Source organism: Cryptomeria japonica, chromosome 3 (genome assembly GCF_030272615.1).
Source record: "Cryptomeria japonica chromosome 3, Sugi_1.0, whole genome shotgun sequence".
Classification (NCBI taxonomy): domain Eukaryota; kingdom Viridiplantae; phylum Streptophyta; class Pinopsida; order Cupressales; family Cupressaceae; genus Cryptomeria; species Cryptomeria japonica.
Genome location: NC_081407.1, coordinates 958,910,598 through 958,932,120, shown reverse-complemented (window position 1 = coordinate 958,932,120; position 21,523 = coordinate 958,910,598). Strand labels below are relative to the sequence as shown.

General features: G+C 37.3%; 1 protein-coding gene across 1 annotated transcript in view; it reads left to right on the top strand.

The window, feature by feature from the left end:
* LOC131035546 (probable leucine-rich repeat receptor-like protein kinase At1g35710) overlaps window positions 1-16,744 on the top strand; it is a 64,226-nt gene extending 47,482 nt beyond the window's left edge. Inside the window, exons 10-11 of the mRNA XM_057967260.2 lie at window positions 16,014-16,085; window positions 16,276-16,744. Of these exons, the coding sequence (XP_057823243.2) occupies window positions 16,014-16,085; window positions 16,276-16,366 (163 nt within the window). The 3' untranslated portion in view covers window positions 16,367-16,744. The remainder of the gene's footprint in view (window positions 1-16,013; window positions 16,086-16,275) is intronic.
* The last annotated feature ends 4,779 nt before the right edge of the window (window positions 16,745-21,523 follow it).

Genomic DNA, 21,523 nt, shown 5'->3' with positions numbered 1-21,523 from the left:
AGGCCGACCTAGCAATTAAGCCTTAAAATAAAATAAAAAACCAACAAGAAGAAGAAGGCCGACTTGATAAATAAAGACAAAATAATGCCTTGTGCGCTCAACCTTTAATCTTTTAATTATTTAAATCCAAAATTAATTTTAGATGCCTCCACAATAAAAGTTCGATTTTTTGAGGCTCAAAATTAATTTATTAAATGCCAATATGTTCTTTCTTAAATGCCAATTTAATTAATTTTTTCAAATATTTTGAAGTTGGCAAGTTTGGCATCTCATGCGATTTGGAGGATATTAATGTTTAAAATATGGTAAAAAATGAAGAACGCCACTAACTTCGCCTTGGACCCTTGGAGAGGGACAAGAGCGAACTTGCAATTTTGCTCTTGCATTCTTCATTTTTAATTGCCAAAACTTCATCTAGGCATCTAAATGGCATTTTTTAATTGGAGCTTTGAGTTTAATTTCACTTGATCTCTAGGAGGAAAGTGCCTTTAGGACTTTTTCGCCCTGGACCCTTGGAGAGGGACAGGAGCAATTTTTCACTTTTGGTCTTAATCCTTCACCTTTATTTGTCAACTCTCCTTGTGGGGTGAGCAATGATCTCTTTCATCCATTCTATGCATGTTTACTTGTTTTTGCAAGGCAAAATAAGTTCTTCAAAGATTTTCGCCCTGGTCCTTCAGTGAAGGACAGGAGCAACTTTTGCATTTTAGGCTAGGATTGTCAAATTTTGAAGTCAAATCTTTGTTCACCATGCTTTAGAAGACCTTTTCCATCCTTACACAACCTTTCCTTGGCGTAATCTTGGAGGGAAATTGTTGATTTTGTAAAAATCACCCTGGTCCTTCAGTGAGGGACAGGAGCGCTTTTGAGTCCTTTGTGCAAATTCTTGATTGCTTCAATCTTCAAATTACCCTCCAGGCGTAGAACATCATTCCCCACTCCCTCTTGAGTCTTGGAAACAAAAAGTATCATCTTGAAATGTAAGGTAAATGGGCACATTTGGAAATTTTGCCCTGGACCCTTGGTGAGGGACAGGAGTGATTTTCCTTATTATCATCAAAATTTGTGGTCCTTGCATCTCAATTCCACCTCAAGGTATTTTAAACATCCTTTCAAACTTGCGCCTTGGCTTAGATTTGTCCAATCTTGGAGAGAAAGACTAGATAATATGTTTTTCGCCCTGGTCCCTTGGAGAGGGACAGGAGCGATTTTGCAATTTCAAGTTTATCCGTCCTTTGCTAGCCTTCCAAATTATCTTCAACGGGCGAAACACACCTTCTTCCATTCATTTCAATCACAAAACTTGTTTTGTCCTTGCAAGAAAATTGCACTTTTAGAAAATCACTCTGGACCCTTGGAGAGGGACAGGAGCGCCTTTTTGTCATTTGGGTTGATTTCTTCCTCTGTTGACTACTCAAGATATATTCAACGGACAAAACATATTTTCCTTGATCTCTTCCAATCATAAAATCACTTTGAACCTGCAAGAACAGTGCAAATTTGAAAATCAAGCTCCGGACCTTCAGTGAGGGACAGGAGCGAACTGTCTCCTAGGCCAAAATGCTTCATCTTTCACCATGAAATGTCCTTGCTAGGGAAGATTTCATCCTGTTACACGCCATGAATAAGAGTTCCAGTCCAAAGAAGGTCTAAAAATTTGTGTATAAAGAATTTCACCCTGGACCCTTGGAGAGGGACAGGAGCGAATTTACCCTTCTAGGCAAAACTCCATCATTTCATTGTCTTTAATCAAGTTTGGATGCTCTATCACGTTCATTTCGTCCTCCACCATGCCTTTGATGTTCCAATTTGACCAAACAAGGATAGGAATGACTCAAATAAGCCTTTTCACCCTGGACCCTTGGTGAGGGACAGGAGCGATTCGCCTTAGTCCTCCTGAGAGGGTCAGGAGCGAAATTCGCTCTGGATCCTCAATGAAGGACAGGAGCGAAATTTGACTTTTTGAACTCTTCGATAGGATAATTTTATGGAATATAACATTTAAGTATAAGAACTTATACTTTAAGTTATATTCCATATATACTTTCAGGATGTTTGAGAGTGGTTTCAGACCTCCAGGAGTTATATTGCAAAATCTAGTTTTTTGAGGTTTTTCAGTTTCCAGACTTAGTCAAATTTCAAGATCAGGACATTCCAAACTTAGCCAAATTTCAGGATCACGACTTTTAGACTTAGCCAAAATTTCAGGATCAGGACTTTCAGACTTAGCCAAAATTTCAGGATCAGGACATCACTCAAGCCGGACTTGCTATCCATGTGATCCCCTTGGTGACACTCAAAACGCAAAGGCTAACAGACAAAACCCTAAAAACCTAAAAACAAACCCTAAAAAGCAAAAGAGTAGGGGTCCCCATTTGCAATGGGGCGATGTGTGAAATGGTCACAACAGGTAGGAAGGTAGGGAAAGGGTAGGCTAAGGGGAGTAAGGGTAGGAAGATAGAAAGGCAGAGGGTGCAAAGGTATGCTAAGGGAAGTAGAGGGGTAAGGGGTGTGAGATGGAGGGTAGAGGATGTAGATGAAGGTAGAGGTAGGTGTAAGTGCAGGTGAAGGGTAGTGGATGGGTATGCTAGGATGGGAAGATGGGTAGGTAGGTGAAGGTAGGGGGTGTTAAAACTTGAACCAGAATATAGAAAACTGAAACAAGATACACAAAATTTATCTTGGGAAAACCCTCCACTTGAGGGTGAAAAACCCAGCCCACAAAAATAATATCTTTATTGAGTTCTCTAAAACAAATACAAGAATTATTGATGACTTCAATCAACACTCAATAAGCTTGAGATACTTCCTTTAAAGATACAACTTCTAGACTGTAGAAACATAATAGTGACAGCCTCTCGAAACTCACAAGACCGAGTACAAAAAATATGATTCTCATAACAAGTAATAACGATCCCACCCTCAGATCAATATTCACAATTTAAAGACTCAAGAAGAGTTACTGATTTTTCACAAGAGTCTCCGATATTTTCTATATACTGAGATACTGAATATAATATCTTTCTTCAATGATATATATATCGACCTACGATCCGTAATAATGTCTCTTATAAGAGGTGAAAGAATCACCGCTGCAAAGTCTCATCGCATACCCCATAAGTCGACCATTACTCTTCACGAAGGGAAAAACATGAGCCACTCATAATGAGCGGTTACACCACTGACAAGAGGGGAAGGCAACAGACAAAATCCACACAGAATAGGAACGGATGCCAACGCAATATAACTCCACATCAGATGAAACAGCTGCCAACGCAGGACACAAACACAAACGGCAACCACTAATACAAAGATGAAGAAGATGCCTTGAGAAGTTTCGCACATAAGAAATCGGAGCTTGAACGGAACATAGATAGAAGAACTCTCTCGCAGCTACAAGAACTTCAACACAACCTCTTAGCAAGAGAGAGTTCTTCAATATGTCATCACATGACAAGTACACAAAGCTGCAATCAAAAGAATGTCAATAAAAAACTCATCACAGATTTTCTCAAATAAAAAATGTTATCTCAACATAACAATATTCACCATAGCTACTTATAGAGGGTGAATCAGAAAACAGAAAATAAAGTCATAGAGTCACACACATGACTTCCACCATGGCTACTCCCAAAGGGTGGAACAAGGGATTTCACCTCGAACTTCTCTCGCAGAGAAGAACTCATTAACAAGGGATTGCACCTCGAACTTCTCCCTCACAAAGAAGAACTCATTAACCAAAAGATGTGGCTTCTTCTAAAGCTGAAAGAATTAGACTCCCTTTGAACCTGAAAGTCAAGCTCCCTCTAAAGCTGAAGTGAGGCTCCCTCTGAATAGTAATTCGTCCTCTTCAAGAAAATGTCTACAATCACCAACTCAATCTCATGGCAACCATCATCAAGGTCTTCCTTCCTTGAATGCAATCTCTCATCATCCTTTTATAATTTTGCTCAGCAATGGAATTTCCATTCACTTGGATTGATCACACCGAAGCACCTAGTGATGATCTGATGGCTATGTGGCCTTTGGCCCTCGCCATCACTCATCATCTATCCACAATATCTGCCCCGTGCATAGTTTAAGCATCATCTGAAGAACTGTCGTTAATACCATCCACAACAAAGTGATGGCCCAACCACCTAAAAGCGACAAAAATCCACCTGTAGCAGGGTGTGCCAGAATGCTAAGCTGCAATGCCCATTCTAGGACAAAAGCACAGGATCTACCTTCAAGCGGTTAGGCTCTATAGGAGGAACCTGGCTCTGATACCATGTTAAAACTTGGACCAGAATATAGAAAACTGAAAAAAGATACACATAATTTATCTTGGGAAAACCCTCCACTTGAGGGTGAAAAACCCAGTCCACAAAAATAATATCTTTATTGAGTTATCTAAAACAAGTACAAGAATTATTGATGACTTCAATCGACACTCGATAAGCTTGATATACTTCCTTTACAGATTCAACTTCTAGACTGTAGAAACATAATAGTGACAGCCTCTTGAAACTCATAGGATTGAGTACAAAAAATGTGATTCTCATAACAAGTAATAACGATCCCACTCTCAAGAAGAGTTACTGATTTTTCACACAAGTCTTTGATATTTTCTATTTACTGAGATAATGAATATAATATCTTTCTTCAATGATATATATATCGACCTACGATCCATAATAATATGTTTCTTATAAGAGGTGAAAGAATCACCGGTGCAAAGTCTCATCGCATACCCCATAAGTCGACCATTACTCTTCACGAAGGGAAAAACATGAGCCACGCATAATGAGCGGTTACACCACCGATAAGAGGGGAAAGCAACGGACGAAATCCACATGGATGCCAACGCAATATAACTCCACATCAGATAGAAACAACTGCCAACGCAGGACACAAACACAAACAACAACCACTAATACAAAGATGAAGAAGATGCCTTGAGAAGTTTTGCACATAAGAAATCAGAGCTTGAATGGAACACAGACAGAACTCTCTCGCAGCTATAGGAACTTTAACAGGGGGATAGAGGAAGTGGAAGGAGATGGAAGGGAAGAAAAGAAGGAAGGAAGGTAGATGAAGGGAAGGGTAAGATGAATGGAAAGAAATGGAAGGAGATGGGAGTGAGTGAGGGAAAATGGAAATGAAAGGGGAGGTGGAGGATAGGAGAATGTGGTGAAGGCATAGAGGGCTGGGAGGAAGGAAGTGAAAGATAGAGAAGACAAAAGGGCTGTGGGATGGAGGGAGATGGAAAGATGGAAGGGAATGGAAATGAGGGGTGATCGGGTTTGGGCACCCACCAACAATGCTGGGAGAAGTGGAAGTGATTATGCCTTGGCTGGGCAAAGAAAGTGTTGTCAATGCCTCGGTTGCTGATCTTGGCGATTGGAGGAAATTTTCATGTCTTAGCCAAATTTAGCATTTCATCCCTAGTTTTGTAAGCAAAAGATGTAAATCATTCATTTCAAAAGCCTTGAAAATTGACTGACCTCACTTAATCTTGAAGAGAGAGACTTAACCTGATCTCCTCCTAGCCACTTGAGAAACTACACCTCTTCAATGCAAAGGCTAATAGTAAAAGACTCTACCACTATCCTAGAAAGCAAAAAAAAAGTGGGAGTCCCCATTTGCAATGGGGTGATTTGTGAAAATGTCACAACAAGACCCACTAGAAAAGAACTGTGGTCAATTATGGTTGTATTGAATATGGTGACATTATGAATAGACATCTTTAACTCATAACTTTTGGTAGGCATTGATCCCCAAGTCTAATGCTCCATGATAAGACCAAGAACATTTGAGGGTCTCATTATTTATGACAAGATGTTCCACTCCCCAAAAGTAACTCCCTAGTGCTTCAAGAGAGAGAGAGAGCTGCATTCAATAGTGTTGATTGTGTAACTCTCACCATTGACCTTTTTCCATAACCTCCTTATTCAATACCATTACAACAATATTCCAAATATCTTGAAAATAATAATTAAATAATACTTGACAAACCCTAATGTATGTACGTGTACTCCATTCCAAGATGTTTGATGACGACAGCTTTATACATAATAATTGCAAGTAAATATCACACACTAAATCCTAACAATCTTGAGTACATTATTCAATGCATATTGGGGTGTGGGTCTTTGCTTGTGGATTATAGTTTTGTTGGCCACTAGTTTACAAAAACCAGTCGGTCTTTTCCTATTCTTGAGCTCTATATATTGAATGTAGGAGAGAGTTGTTTCATTGTGTTATGCAAGTGAAGTATTGTTATGTTATGAGAATGTTGTTAAATTGAAGAAGATTGAGTAGATTGTATTGATGTACGTAGGTTTTTGAGATGTTTCATTATGTTATGCAGGGGAAGTATTAATAATGTTGTCAAAATCCTATTAAATTGAAGAAAAATGAGTGGATTGTATCGATGTACATAGGTTTCTGAGATTAAAACATACTCAATATCTCTTTAATGATAGAGTCTTTTACCAAAAGTGTTTTCTACATATGTCTAGTGTTATATATCATTACCAATTTTAATTTGTTTATGTAGTTTCTCAATGTTATGTTTGATGATTTAATTACATGTAACTAATTGGTTAATTAGATTTGAGCACTATTTGTTTATGTTTTCATTGCATTTGTTTACCTTGTTTTCAACATTTGGTATTAGAGCTATGGCTTGATTAGAAAGAGAGATGCCTTTCTTGGAGCATTGTGGGTTTTCTGTAGTTTCAATAGGAGTATTTGTTCTAGTGGTTTTGTAGATTTGTGTGTGGTTGAAGCTATGGTGAACACATCTTGATCAAGGATTGAGAAATTCAATGGTTTCTGGTATGACTTGTGGAAGTTGAAAATTGATGATCTCTTGGAAGAGAAAGATGAACGGAGAGCCATGGTAGAGAAGAAAAGCCCTACGTGACTGTCATTGAAGGTTGGGCAAAGCTTGATAAAAAGGCTCAAGGAACCATAAGGTTGTGCCTCTTTAACTTTCTCCCCTTGAATGCTTTTGTAGAAATTTCCACACAATTTGTGGGAGATGATAAGTATATCAAACCAAGAGTTCTGTAAAGTGTAAACAAATTGTATTTGAAAAAAAAACTGCATTCTTTGAAACTCAAGGAAGGAGGCTCAATTGTTGAGCATCTTAATGCTTTTAGTCTTAGTTTGAGTCAGCTAGGAAGTATTTATGTTAATCTTGATGAAGATGATAGGTGTATTTTGTTACTTTGTTCTTTTTGCTCGAATCAATGAAAAACCTAGTTGTTGCAATTAGTTGTGGTGTTGTTTGCCCCAAAATAGATTCTCATGTTGCTACATTGCTTGGTGAAGAAATGACGAGTAAATCTAGGCAAGGGGTTCCAACGATGCACAACATGTTTTGAGGAAGGCTTACAGAAAAAAATGATTCAAAAGGTGAATTGAAGAAATCAAAGGGTAGATTTGCATCAAAAGAATGGATTCAAAATCCAAAATGGATTCTCTTGTTGGTACTTTGCTTAGTGCAGAAGTGATGAGGAAATCCATGGATGGGGGTTCCAACGATGCATTGCATGTTTGAGGAAGGTCTAAGGAAAAAGACAATGCAAAAGGGGAACTAAAGAAATCAAAGGATGGATCCAAATCAAAAGGAGAGTAACTTTCCTCTTAAAAGAAGTAGAGCTAAACTTTTTTAGGCGTTATTCATTTGGATGTTTTTGGTTATGTACATGCATGTGCTATTGAAACATTTCATTATTATATTGACTATTCAAGGTTTACTTGGATTTACTTTCTAAATCATTAATCTAAAGTTTCTCTAAGTTTAAAGAGTTTAAGACACTTGAAAAAGATTTAGATAGGAAGATTAAGGTTTTGAGATCAGATAATGGAGGAGAATATTGTTCTAGGGAATTTGATGATTTTGTTGACATCGAAGTATTATACGACATAGAAGTACCCCATATGTCAAATGAACCAAACATTAATGGATAGAGCTCAAAGTATGACGAGTGGTGCATAATTGGATCAGTGTTTTTAGGCTGAGGTAAATATAGCCTATTACTTAGTAAACACATCTCCTTGTTTAGCTTTGGTTAATAAGACACCATATGGGTTTTGGATAGATAAGAGACTCTTTTTTTACATCTAAGAATTTTTTGTTATGAGTCTTATATTCACGTACTATGTGCTCGAGGAAGAATGATCTAAATTTGGTTTCAAAGCTCATAAATATATTTTTATTGGACATGGAGAACATGTTAAGGGTTGTGTTGACGTGTTTTTTATGACTACGTCGAACACAAAATAAAGTTACCAACGGTCACCTTACTCTCTCTTGATCAAAATTAGTATGTATGCTAAGATTGCACAAAAAGTTCAAACGGCTAACTCCAAGGTTCCTTCATTGCGTGGACGTGACTCAATTGATTGATGGGTTTGCTGTTAACCCAAGGGGCCTTACGTATTCACTTGAAGAGGATAACAAACTTATGCAAGTTCAAGGATTTTGATGTGAATGATTTGCAATGAAAGCCCTATTTTTTGGATTTTTGGATTTAAGAGATGTGGAAAAGTAAATGAGGAAAGGTTTAGAGGACTAAGCTAAGGCTAATCTAATCCTATGAACACAGAGACGAGATTACTTATCCAACCACGCTTCGCTTCTCCAGCAATGCACAACTACACGAAGGCGGTGCAATCTTCAAAGGGTGTGTTAAAGATTTTCAAAGCATCAGTAGAAACCATCAAATCGAACAATCTCTATTGATAATCAAAGTTAAACATACACAAATAACGGAGGCTCAAGCTAACTTTGCACAATATGCAACAATCAACTGCACACTAAAAGTATGAGCACGAATCTTGCAACAAGCAATCCTATCAAATCCAATCCATCTAATAACATGAAAGCAAATCTAATCTATGAAGAGAGCAAGACCATGCAGATTGCTAAAATAGAACAAGAATACACCATCAAAGTCAAACAATGTATTAAGTTGGCTACTTCAACAATCCTTAGCAACAATCTCAGACAATAATCTCTCCTCTCTGGATTCCCCACTCAAGATGCAACAAGGTGGGAATCGGCTATTAATGCCCACTAAGCCCATATAAAATACTCTAAAAGCCCAAAAAATGGCATCCATCAGTGCATTAAATGCACCCTATTACATCAGATTTACCCAAAATACAATGAATATTCCATGTAGGAATAAATGTCCATCATTCTCCACGCGACGCCTACATGCGACAGCTGGCGGGAATCTGTCATAAAATCATTAATACGACGGTTGCATGCAAAAGATTCTTTATGCATTCAACATGCATTGACCGGTCCACCACTTGGTCAAGATATCCCCATAATAAGTGCACCATCACGAAGACATAAATGCACCATCATCTCCCGGACATGACGATTGCATGCACAAGGAATCTGCCATTAATTTAATATGCATTGACCCGGTTGCCACCTGGCGAGAAACCCTTGGAGAGAGAACTTAATCCATAAAGAATTTTCTTGAAATTTTGAATTTGCCTTCTTCCAAGGAAGCATTTTCATCAATTTTCCACAACTCCGTTTTTTTTAGGAAAATTCTACAAATTAGGGTTTCAAGTCCAGGAGGGAGAGAATTCTCCTACGAATCCAAATCTATAAAAAATTTGAAATTTGGATGTGATTTGATGCTCGAGAATGGATTTTTCAAATTTTTTTTCGAGGGGAAATTTCTTATTTAGTTCATCCTTGATTCCTTCCTTGCCTTAGAAATTTTCATGTCTTAGACAAATTTCCTTAGTTTTCTGGCTTGAGCATGGAATTCATTTTGCATGGTGGAATTCATCATTTCATCCCTCGCCATTGGAGTCTTCCAGTATCTTTTGAACGTGAAATCATCCTAGAGTAGAAATTTCATCATCATTTAAACCTTCCTTTCCTGTCTTTGAACTTGGGCGTCTTTGAACTTGGGCGCTGAACTGGCTTGATGAAGGAATTCATCCTTTACACATTTTCCAAAGCCTACGCATTTTGGCGCCCTTTCATATACATGGGCGGAATTTCACACTGAAGGAGGAATTCATACTTTGTTTGAATTATCCATCATCCCTTGAATCTGGCACCCTATAACCTCCTTGGGCGGATTTTTGAGTTGTCCAAGGAATTCATACACTTTACTATCTTCATGGCTTCTTGACTTTGGTGCCCTCATCCTTGCCTAGGCAGATTTCTTCATAGGGCGTGGAACTTACTCTTTTTCAAACTTTCCTTGAACACTTCATTATGGCGCCCTCCTTCACTGCTAGGCGCAATTTTCCTCAAGACAAGGATTTTATACTTTTTTTTATGCTTTCCATGGACACCCTTGTTTGGCGCCATTCACTTGATTCCTTCCTTGCCTAGAAATTTTCATGTCTTAGACAAATTTCCTTAGTTTTCCAGCTCGAGCATGGAATTCATTTTGCATGGTGGAATTCATCATTTCATCCCTCGCCATGGGAGTCTTTTGGTATCTTTTGAGCGTGAAATCATCCTGGAGTAGAAATTTCATCATCATTTAAACCTTCCTTTCCTGTCTTTGAATTTGAGCATCTTTGAACTTGGGCGCTGAATTGGCTTGATGAAGGAATTCATCCTTTACACATTTTCCAAAGCCTAGGCATTTTGGCACCCTTTCATATACATGGGCGGAATTTCACATTGAAGGAGGAATTCATACTTTGTTTGAATTATCCATCATCCCTTGAATCTGGCACCCTATAACCTCCTTAGGCGGATTTTTGAGTTGTCCAAGGAATTCATACACTTTACTATCTTCCATGACTTCTTGACTTTGGCGCCCTCATCCTTGCCTAGGCAGATTTCTTCACAAGGCGTGGAATTTACTCTTTTTCAAACTTTCCTTGAACACTTCATTCTGGCGCCCTCCTTCATTGCTAGGCGCAATTTTCCTCAAGGCAAGGATTTTATACTTTCCATGGACACCCTTGTTTGGCGCCATTCACCTAGTATGGGCACAATTTCTTTATGAGAGAGGAATTCACTATTTCACATCTTTCCAAGGCGGGAGGGATTTGGCACTCCATTCCAAGCATGGGCGCTAGTTGTTAGTTGCCAAGGAATTTCAACATTTTCTCCATTTCAAAGACATCTTGGGTTTAGCGCCTTCCTCTAATCTAGGGTGTTATTTCACCTTTGGCATGGAATTCACTCTTTTTTCCATCTCTCCATGCACATCTCTTTTTGGCGCCCTTCCTTGTCTCATGGCGGAATTTCTTCATAGGGGAGGAATTCATGATTTAGAGGATTTTCCTTCACTACTCTTTAGCGCCCTCCTGAATGCTTGGGCGGATTTTGGCCATGAAAGAGGAATCTTTGATTTTTATCCTTTATCCATGAATATGTCATTTTGGTGCCCTCCTGAGTGCTTGGCCGGCATTTCTCTTAGGTGGAGGAATCTGATGTTTTCTACCAATTCAGGACACATATATACATATGAAATATAACATGTAAGTATAAGAAAGGAAAAAGACATATTATATTTCATATATATTGGCAGGATGTTTAAAAATGGTTTCAGGGCCCTAGGAATCATAATACAAATTCTGGATTTTGGAAGATCTTTCAAATTTTCAGACTTAGTGAAATTTGAGGCCATTTTCGGATCAGGATGACATTGGTGGATTGATGTGAATTTCCAGACTTGGATGATTTTGCGTGCTTTCCTCTTCTAGAATAGGAGTTCCATACTTAACCCTTTTTTTGATCCAACTTGTCTGCCTTCTAACTCTTCCGGATTTAGAAATGATCTTTAGGAACGTTCAATCTTCAGCGTCTTCAAGGATGTTCAATTTTCAGTGTTTTCCTGTAAAGAAACTGCCAAAAATAGATTTTCCCAAATAGTAAGTGTTTCAAAATGTTAGGGTTTGGACAAAATAGGTCAGGAAAACACTTACTAAAAATAGAAACTTACTAAAGATGGTAAGTTTGATTTTTGACAAAATTAGACCAATCCTAGTGGCAGTGAAACTTACTAAAATAGTAATTGCTCAGAATTCGCTCAAATTTTACTGGGAGGTTCCTTGAAGGGTCCCAATTCCAGTTCTAAGTTCAGTTTTTCCAAAACCCTAAAAGAAACCTCTAAAATCTAGGACTGAAGTCAGAAACCCTAAAATTAACAAAACGAGTTCTAGACTTAACCAAATTTGCTCAAACGAAAAGCAGACTTAATATGACCCCCAAACACTAGCAAAGCAGAGAGATTGACGAGACTACCGCCAAAAGACCCCAAAAACCAAAACAAAAGACCAAGTGGGCCTAAAAGGTAGGGGGGTGCCCATTTCCAATGGAGCAATGTGTGAAAAGGTCACAACAGGTTGTAAGTCTTAGAATCCTCTAACCTTGAAAATAGTCTATTCTAAGGATGCATTTTTTATGGAATGCAGAGTTATTTCTGATCTTGAACAACCAAAGGAAAATAAAAGAAGATATTTTGCAATTTTAGAGAAAGATTGAGAAGTAGGAAGATGCATGTATGGAAGAGCAACATGATGGATTTGAGGATGGAGAGGTAGAAGAAGATTTAGGTTAGAGTTTGGAATTGGTAGAGCATATTGAAGAATAGACAATCTCTTAATCTACCCTTGAGGAGAACCACAAGGTAGTGGATTTGAGTTGGCAGATATAGTAGACCAGTTTTCAGCTGTGTTTGCTTTAAGTTCTGTTGACGATGAACCTAGATCAATGAAGAAAGCTCTCTTTTTGAAGGAGTGTAGTTTTTGAATGGAGGCAATGCAGGAGGATATGATGGCTTTAGACAAATGCAATCCTTAGGTGGATTTGCCCAAGGGAAGGGACCACATGGATGTTTAAGAAAAAGTTTGGAGTAGATTATAAGTTGTAATGTTGCAAAGGTATAAGAAAGGGAGTTAATTTTGGTGATTTGTTTTTCTGATAACTAAGTTAACTTCTATTAGGTTTGTTTTTCCTATTGTTGTTGTTTGTGAATTTGAAGTAGAGCAAATGGATGTTAAAACTGTTTTTTTTGTATGGGGATCTTGAGGGAGAGATTTACATGAAACACCTTAATAGATATGTGGTGAAAAGAAAAGAAAAATTGCTTCAACCTGGTTTATATGTTGAAGCGGTATATATATGTGTTACAGTAGTCTTTGTGGATATGAAGACCTAATTTCATGTTGTGGATATATAAGATCGATGGATATGATCATTTTGTGTATTGGTAAGTGTGTGGAAAGTGTTTGTGATCAATTGTGCATAGCTTCATATGCGCAAGTGAAGGATTTGTGCTCCGGAATATTGCAGAATAGTGGAACAGAGCAGTGTGAGATTAAGTGTTTTGTGCTTAACCGGAATTGTACTTTGGCATTTGTAGATGTTGTTTTTCAGTTCAGACATTCCAATTATCTTTTGTAAAAGATATTGTAAGACCATGAGTCTTCCTACAATTGTAGCCCTTGATATTTTGAGCAGTGAGCTTTAGGCAGTGTGCCTATATGCATGTGCATTCCTAATGTAATATTTCTATACTTCTGCAAAGTATATTTATATTGTGGGTCTCATCCCCACCATGGTTTTTCCCTTGATCGGGTTTTCCACATATAAAATCTAGGTGTTATGGTGTTGTTGCTGATTGCTTTGTGTTTCCGTATCTTTCCTTTGTTCATTTGCATTAAGTGGTTGAAAGAACAAGTTAATAATGTTAAAAATTGCAGAACACTAATTCACCCCCCCGCTCTCAGTGTTCCTTGATTCCAACAATAAGGAGGCAATTTGGCTTGGAGATTTTGTTTGAACATCAGGTTGGAACATGATATAGTAATTAAAGACATCAGATTGAAACATGAAATAGTGGTTATCGAGTATGATAGTTTTAGTGGCATCAGCTTGGCAAAGAAATCTACGTTTCATACATGGATGATTCACATTGATGTGTGATATCATTTTATTATTGACATGGTGGAGGATAAAAGGATTATGGTCAAGAAGGTGGACATGTTTGTTAATGTTGTAGATGCTTTGATGAACCTTGTGGGTATATGGCAGTTCAGATGGTGCATGATGGCTATGGGGATTAATCCTTAGCATAAAGTTCACTTTTTCGGAACCCCTTATTATTCTTGCAATCTATAGAACAAGTGGAAAATTGTTAGGACTACGGGACTAAGTGTGTTGTACACCTTGCAAGTCCTAGGTCTAATTAGAATTGTTAAATAGTTGTAGTATTATAACTTATACATCCTCATGGAAAATGATGCCCCACTTAGTCGAATCTTGAGATTCGTTAGTTGGCACTTTCTAGCACTTAATTGGTCTTATGATGATTGTAAAAGGTCAAATGATTTGGGGGGTTACTTGGTGAACTATGACTAGCATCTTTGATTATTTATTTATAGTCATGTGTACTTGTAATTATTGCCTCATGATGGACCATTTGGGAGTTACACTTGGACCCCATGGTCATAGGGTTCAAACTAGTCCAATTTGGAAGTTACATTCTATTTCTAGAGGAGTTACTTTTGGACGGCTGTGCATGGGTTGAATGTGGACTAGTTGTACATGGTTTTGGATCATGGTTTTGGTAAACCTTACACTGTTTCTTAGGTCTTCTTGGCCAATATATTGAGGACCCAGGATAGGGATTATAAGTCCATATCTTGCATTGTTATGTTGAATTTTCTCCAAGGTTGAGAATGTTGATCGTTTGTGAAGGTCGGAGTTTGGTATTGTATTGTAACCTATAGTCACTGATAATACACTGGTTTTCGGTGTTTTGGAGGCTCTGTTTTTCCAAAAAAGGTTTTCTTAGGATGTATTGGTGTTTCTCTCTTTTATGTGGTAGTTCTATTCTTTTCATTCATTCTTCCTTTCTTTGCTATTTCTTTAATGTTGTTATTATGCTAGAATGTTGCTGGAATTTGTATAGATTGGATAATTTGTAACTCTCACCTTATAGAATTAAGTAGGAAGATTTTGGATGTTTCCTTTCAAGTATAACCTAGTTCTTTTCACCCCAATGTTTTTGTAATCTAACTGAGTACTTTTTTGTAAGACTTATTTTCCAGCTTGGCCTCATCCTCAAAATTTCCTCTATGAGCACTTGTAGAGTCTGCATAGACCCTTTTGTAGTAATAGTTGATGATGTCATTAATTCTTCCTAAGCATTGCTACAGAATAGAATAGAGACTTTCTATGTCCTTGAGGCCAAAGATAGCCTATGGTACAGCAGACCTTGCTATTTTTGCTTTGAGAATTGCTGATCTTTTGCTATTCAATTTGATAATGAAGAGACCATTCTCTCAACCTTCTTCTCGCTGAATAAATCTTGAAAAGCAGTTGCTATTGAATTACTAATGTACTTGACCTGGATGTCTTTGTACGCTTTGCAAACCAAAATAAGAGTTCTTCTGTTTTCACTGCCCCTGCTGGGCAGAAGACACATACCCTCCCTTGGCAAACGTCTTTTGGCCTTTTCCACTTACCTGTTTCACACTGAAGACAATGCGATGGTGTCCTGTTATGGCCTTCCACTCTGTTCTTTGTAATCGCGATGCTCTCTTGAGGGGTTGTTCCCTCACATAGCTATATGGCCTTAATCCTTATGATACTGGCTCTATTGGGTTTCATCTGGTTCAGGTATACCCCCACTTTTTTTTGGTTTATGTTCTCTAATGTAACTGAATTAATTGTGGAGTCTTATTGATCTACTTTGATTATTCATGGGCATTAATATTCTTTGTTTATTTCACCTTTACAATGAATATGAGCTGACATGGTCGACAGTTGTATTTTGAAAGTGTTCATTTAGGGAATCCCCTACTTCTATAGCATATTGAATTCTATGCCATAATCATTGAAATGATTTTATTTTTTTGAGATATTTTTTGCTTTCAAAGAGTCACAAGAATGTTTTGGAAGAAATGTAGAGATGTAATTACAGTTTTTGTTGTCTCTTTCATGGGACAACATTATTCTTGTGGAAATCTTGTATACTGATATTTTAGTTTCCTTTGGCATGTGTTTCTGACAGATATCTTGATCACAACTCCCTTACTGGAAGAATTCCAGATGCATTTTACCAACATCCTTATCTGAAAGAAATGTAAGCCTCCTTTTTTGTTAGATACTCCTGGAATAGGTATCTATGAATAAGAATCATTTGTCTGGCATGATGAATCATGATGAACATAGAACATGTAGCAGCTAATTGCTTTTGTAGTTCTTTAGATTCAGGGTTTTTGAATATACTGAATGCCAAAAGTTGAATGATAATTTTGCAATTGTATCCTCAGGTATATAGAAGAAAATCAATTTCGCCCTGGTGTCAGTCCGATTGGTGTTCATAAAATGCTGGAGGTATCAGACACAGAGTTTCTCTTCTAAGCAGATTTATTGTGCGTTTGATTCCAGATTTGCAGCATGCATTGTCTTCCCCGTAGAGGAGAGTACAACTTTGCTTTTCCCCATAACTCGTCTTCTAGTTGTTTTAGATTATGTTTTTGTATTGATTTTTTTTAAGTTCTTTATTTTGAGTACTTTTTCTCCTGAAGATAGTGTCATTCTTAATTAATTTGTAAGTTCGGAGGACAAATATTTTTCCAAAGAAATAGTTCTGACTATATATCACGAAAGCTGCAAAAAGCCATGGATCACCTACAATTGAAAATAACTGTTGTAAATTTTGAGGCAATCTGGTGCCGATGTGTACTCTAAAGCTTTAACCTCTTATAATTGCAATTTGGAAATGAATGATTGTACCTAGGTCTATGTTTCATCTTTTTCTGGAAGCTTGTTTTCAGCTTTTTATATGGACTTTTATATCAACAAATCTTTTTTATTCCGGGACACTAATGTATTGAAAGACATTTTGTAAGAACATTTCAATGCTGTCCTAGTTTATTTGTTCATGAGCAGATTTGTGGTGCTTTTGTTCAGAGTACATATTTTGTTTATAGTCCTTTTTCTTTTAATTTGTTAATTCCCATTGAGAAACCACCAGCTTACATGTGATTAACAAGGGATACCTGCTCCATCAAAGTATCCATGACTTTGCACCCATATCATCTGTTGGGATCTGCCCCTTTGAGTTGGATGCAATATTTTCTTCTGCTCAACACTTAATTGTGTCTCCTTGGGATTTGAATTAAGGCTTCTCTTGCAAGCTCTGACGCTGTTTCACTTAAAGCTCATTTCATGTTACTGAAGCCATTAATAGAAAAATATATGACAAGAAATTCAAGAAATAAGGATATTTTGTCAGAGAAGAATGACTTCTGCCATGTATATTGAACAGAATCCCATCATGCCCTGGAATTTTATTTTTAACCCTACTTTTCATGATGAATACTTCTATTTCTTGGTAAGTGGGATATTGATAATTTTGGCTTTAACAAACAATGCAAGCTTCTCATCAACATGCTAGGATATTCAGTATCAGAACTGGGTATTTAATATCAGTTATCCTGTAAATATCTTTTTGCCAGCATTCTTGAAATGCTATTTGCATAAAAAATTGAAAAAATCTGTGTTATTCTGAAATTCCATCTGAGCTCTGATAGTTTTGCAATTGTAATTCTTATTGTTAGTTTCATTTTCAAGGAAACATCATATCTATTCTGCAAAACTGACATTCATTTTTGTTGGCAATATAAATTAATTGGAACCTATAAAAAATAAACCAATTGCAAATGAAAATCCCAAATTTGGGTGTTCTTGTTTTTATCTATAGCCTATTCATCAACTGGAGGGGCATCCGCTTATTGTAGATTCATTCCTGTATGCTTGGATTAAAGTTTTGGTGTTACTCGTGCACCAAGTGGGTTCATAAGTATATGGAAAAATAACAGTCTTATAGAATGCTTGCATAAGGGGTTTCTCATGCTCACGTCAGTTTCACTTGGCGGTGATCAAAGCAACTAAGCTATATTTTGCCTTTATTAACAAGCCTAATGCTAGGAATGGCCTTAACCTAGTTAACATAATGACACATCAAGAACTTGCAATTCTTCTGATTACGACGGGATATGAAATATGATAGCATTACAATATATGGTATCTTAAGTAATTGGATACTCATCCGCCATCTAGCAAAAAAAAAATGGACCACCTCATTTAAAACTTAATTAATTCTACATTATTGATGTGGTGAAGCTTTTACCACAAACACCATTTAAAAAACGTGTAACTAATTAAAGTGTTTGTAGAGTAAATTTGAATTGAAAAAGAGGGCAATCTTATGAGTAGTGGTTATGCCAAATTACTTTGTTTATTCTAATTTTCAAGTAATGAGATATAATTGGCAAACAATATTCATATTTATATGATGTCGATCACAATCACAACGTATGGTTCTTCATATTCCATATTCCATATATATTTGTGTATGTTAACATCATAACCACCAGCTTGACACACTTCTCAAATAATAATATATGAGATGTTATACATACATACATATATATAGCCGCACTTTCCAAATAGTGAATTTGAGATGTAAATTTAGAAATATTTTTAATTTCAGCTGGCCGTCATAACAATTACCTGGCCAAATTAATTTCTTGTATCATTTATACTATTTAACGATTTAAGCTACTATGCAGAAGCCATTATCTTTATTTTGTAAATGATCTTGTGTATAAACATGCGGAAGAAACTATGTTTTTTCATTATTATTATTCAGGTGTGTACTGTGGCACTTAATTCAATGTTCATATCTTCTTTCCTTTTATTTTTGTGGTAATCGATTCCATGATTAGTTTTTGCGGCAAATATTGCACAATTCTACATGGCTTCTTGCAAAGGACTGCAAAACTTTTTTGTGGTTGTTTGTGAAGGTAGGAATTTGCACAATGAAGCCACAGTCCACATTTCAGCCATTTGTGCTTTGACTGATTATTGCTATTTAGTATTTTCCCATAACATGGTTCGTTTGGCTGAAGTTTTCAGATTTTTCAAACATTTTTACATTTTTGGAAAGCTCATGGAAAATAGGAAATAAGAGCTATTAGATTTCCACAATCCATTTAATAAATGTATACAGTTTCTGGATTTGATTTTGTAGATTTTTTAACCATCAACGTTTCGAATCACACTCCGTGATTCATCATCAAGATGTAAGAGAGCTCAAGGAGTTGTAAGATAGATAGTTGCAGACCAAAGCTTCAATAAAAAGAAGGGGTGCACGAAGGCCAAGGGTAACAAAAGGCCAATAAAATAACTGAAAAATAAAAATAGAACCCCTCAACATTAAAATACGAACCTAAAAATTGCCCTACTTACTACATCATCAGGATGTAAGAGAGCTCAAGTAGTTGTAAGATAGATAGTTGCATACCAAAGCTTCAATAAAAAGAAGGGGTGCACGAGGACCAAGGGTAACAAAAGACCAATAAAATAACCAAAAAATAAAAATAGAACCCCTCAAATATTAAAATACAAACCTAAAAATTACCCTACTTACTACAAGAAAATCCACCAAGTATAACAAACAAAAAATAAGATAATATTAAAACAAAACCACCATGAGAAGAAAGACCAAACTAAAAGCACTAAAAATTAATAAGAAAGAAAAAGAAAAAGAATTATAAAATGAGGAAGACATCAAAATAAGCAACGATAAAGTAGAGGCCAATTAAAAATGAAAAAAAAAAACATGAAGAAAAGGAGAGATAAAAATGAAATACAAAAGAAAAAAATAAAAAGACCAATAACAAAATAAAAAGAGAAAAAATAACAAGAGGGCCAAGACAAAAGGTGGCAAAGAGGAGAGGGGAGGAATGGTAACAAGTGACCACAACAAGAGTGACTAAACCTGAATGCGAGGACCTGAAAGGGCGGGGGGGGAGGCCAACTAGGGGCCAAGACTAAGAGACCAAGAAGAGAGAGGCCAAGGTAGGGAGCGATGAAAGTTTTTAATGATAGATAATAACGGGTGCCAAGAGAGGCTCAAACTCCAACTTTCATCACGATTGAGGTTGGTTGGGTTATTATTGATTTCAATGGCCTCCTTGAGTTTCCTTTTAAAGAAGTTGTCCTCTTTAAACACAATTTGAGAGTCGTCTAGATAGATGTGGTGCTTAGTGGAAGAGGAATGCTCCGCTAAAGCCGATTTAAGAATACGTTCATGTTTGATGTGAGCACCATGTTCTTTGATTTTGGTGTTAAAGGAGCACCCCGTTTCACCTATGTAGGGGGTTCCACAGGAGCAAACAACCTTGCAGACTTCGGATTCTAAGAAGACATCCCTAGAGTCTTTAAGGGGGGATGCAATTATTTAAGGTGGACAAGGGTTTGAAGGCACAATGAAGACCTTTTTTGAGCAAAATTTTTGAGATCTTGTGGGAAATGCATTCAACATAAGGAAGAGAAACAATCGGGAGCATTGCAAGTTGAGAAGAGCGAGGACTAGAAATGGAATAGAAGAGAGATTTGGCTTGGTGGAGGGCTCTAGAAATTTGCTTGTCAGTATAGCCATTCCACTTAAAGACTTGCCAAAGATGGGAAAGCTCTTTGTTTAAGTTATCACCATCACAAATTCGAAGGGCTCTCAAGGCTAGGGTTTTAAGGATGCCAACTTTTTGGCTAGGATGTTGGTGAGAAGAGGCATGATGGTAACAGTTAATGTGGGTGGCCTTGCGAACAAGCCTAGGGTTTTAAGGATGCCAACATTTTGGCTAGGATGGTGGTGAGAAGAGGCATGAAGGTAACGGTCAGTGCGGGTGGCCTTGCTAAACCTAGCCTTCCCATCTTCGACAAGTCTTTAAGTGGAATGGATATACCAACAAGAAAATTTCTAGAGCGTTCCACCAAGCCAAATCTCTCTTCTATTCCATTTCTAGTCCTCGCTCTTCTCAACTTGCAGTGCTTTTGATTATTTCTTTTCGTTATGTTGAAAGCATTTCTTACAAGATCTCAAATTTTTTTCTCAAAAAAGGTCTTCGTTGTGCCTTCAAACCCTTGTTCACCTTAAATAATCACATCCCCCCTCTTAAAGACTCTAGGCATGTCTTCTTAGAATCTAGAGTCTACAAGGTTGTTTTCTCCTGTGGAACCCCCTACATAGGTGAAACGGGGCGATCCTTTAACACCAAAATCAAAGAGCATGGTGCTGACATCAAACATGAACGTATTCTTAAATCGGCTTTAGCGGAGCATTCCTCTTCCACTAAGCACCACATCTATCTAGAAGATACTCAAATTGTGTTTAAGGAGGACAACTTCTTTAAAAGTAAACTCAAGGAGGCCATTGAAATCAATAATAACCCAACCAACCTCAATCGTGATAAAGGTTGGAGCTTAAACCTCTCTTGGCACCCATTATTATCTATCATTAAAAACTTTCATCGCTCCCTACCTTGACCTCTCTCTTCTTGGTCTCTTAGTCTTGGCCCCTAGTTGGCCTCCCCCCCCACCCCTCTTAGCCCCCCACTTTCAGGTCCTCGCATTCAGGTTCCCCCCCTAGTTCATCCCCCCTGTGAGGCTAGAGGGGGAACCTGAGTGCGAGGACCTGAAAGTGACCTGAATGAGGGTAATAGGTGACTA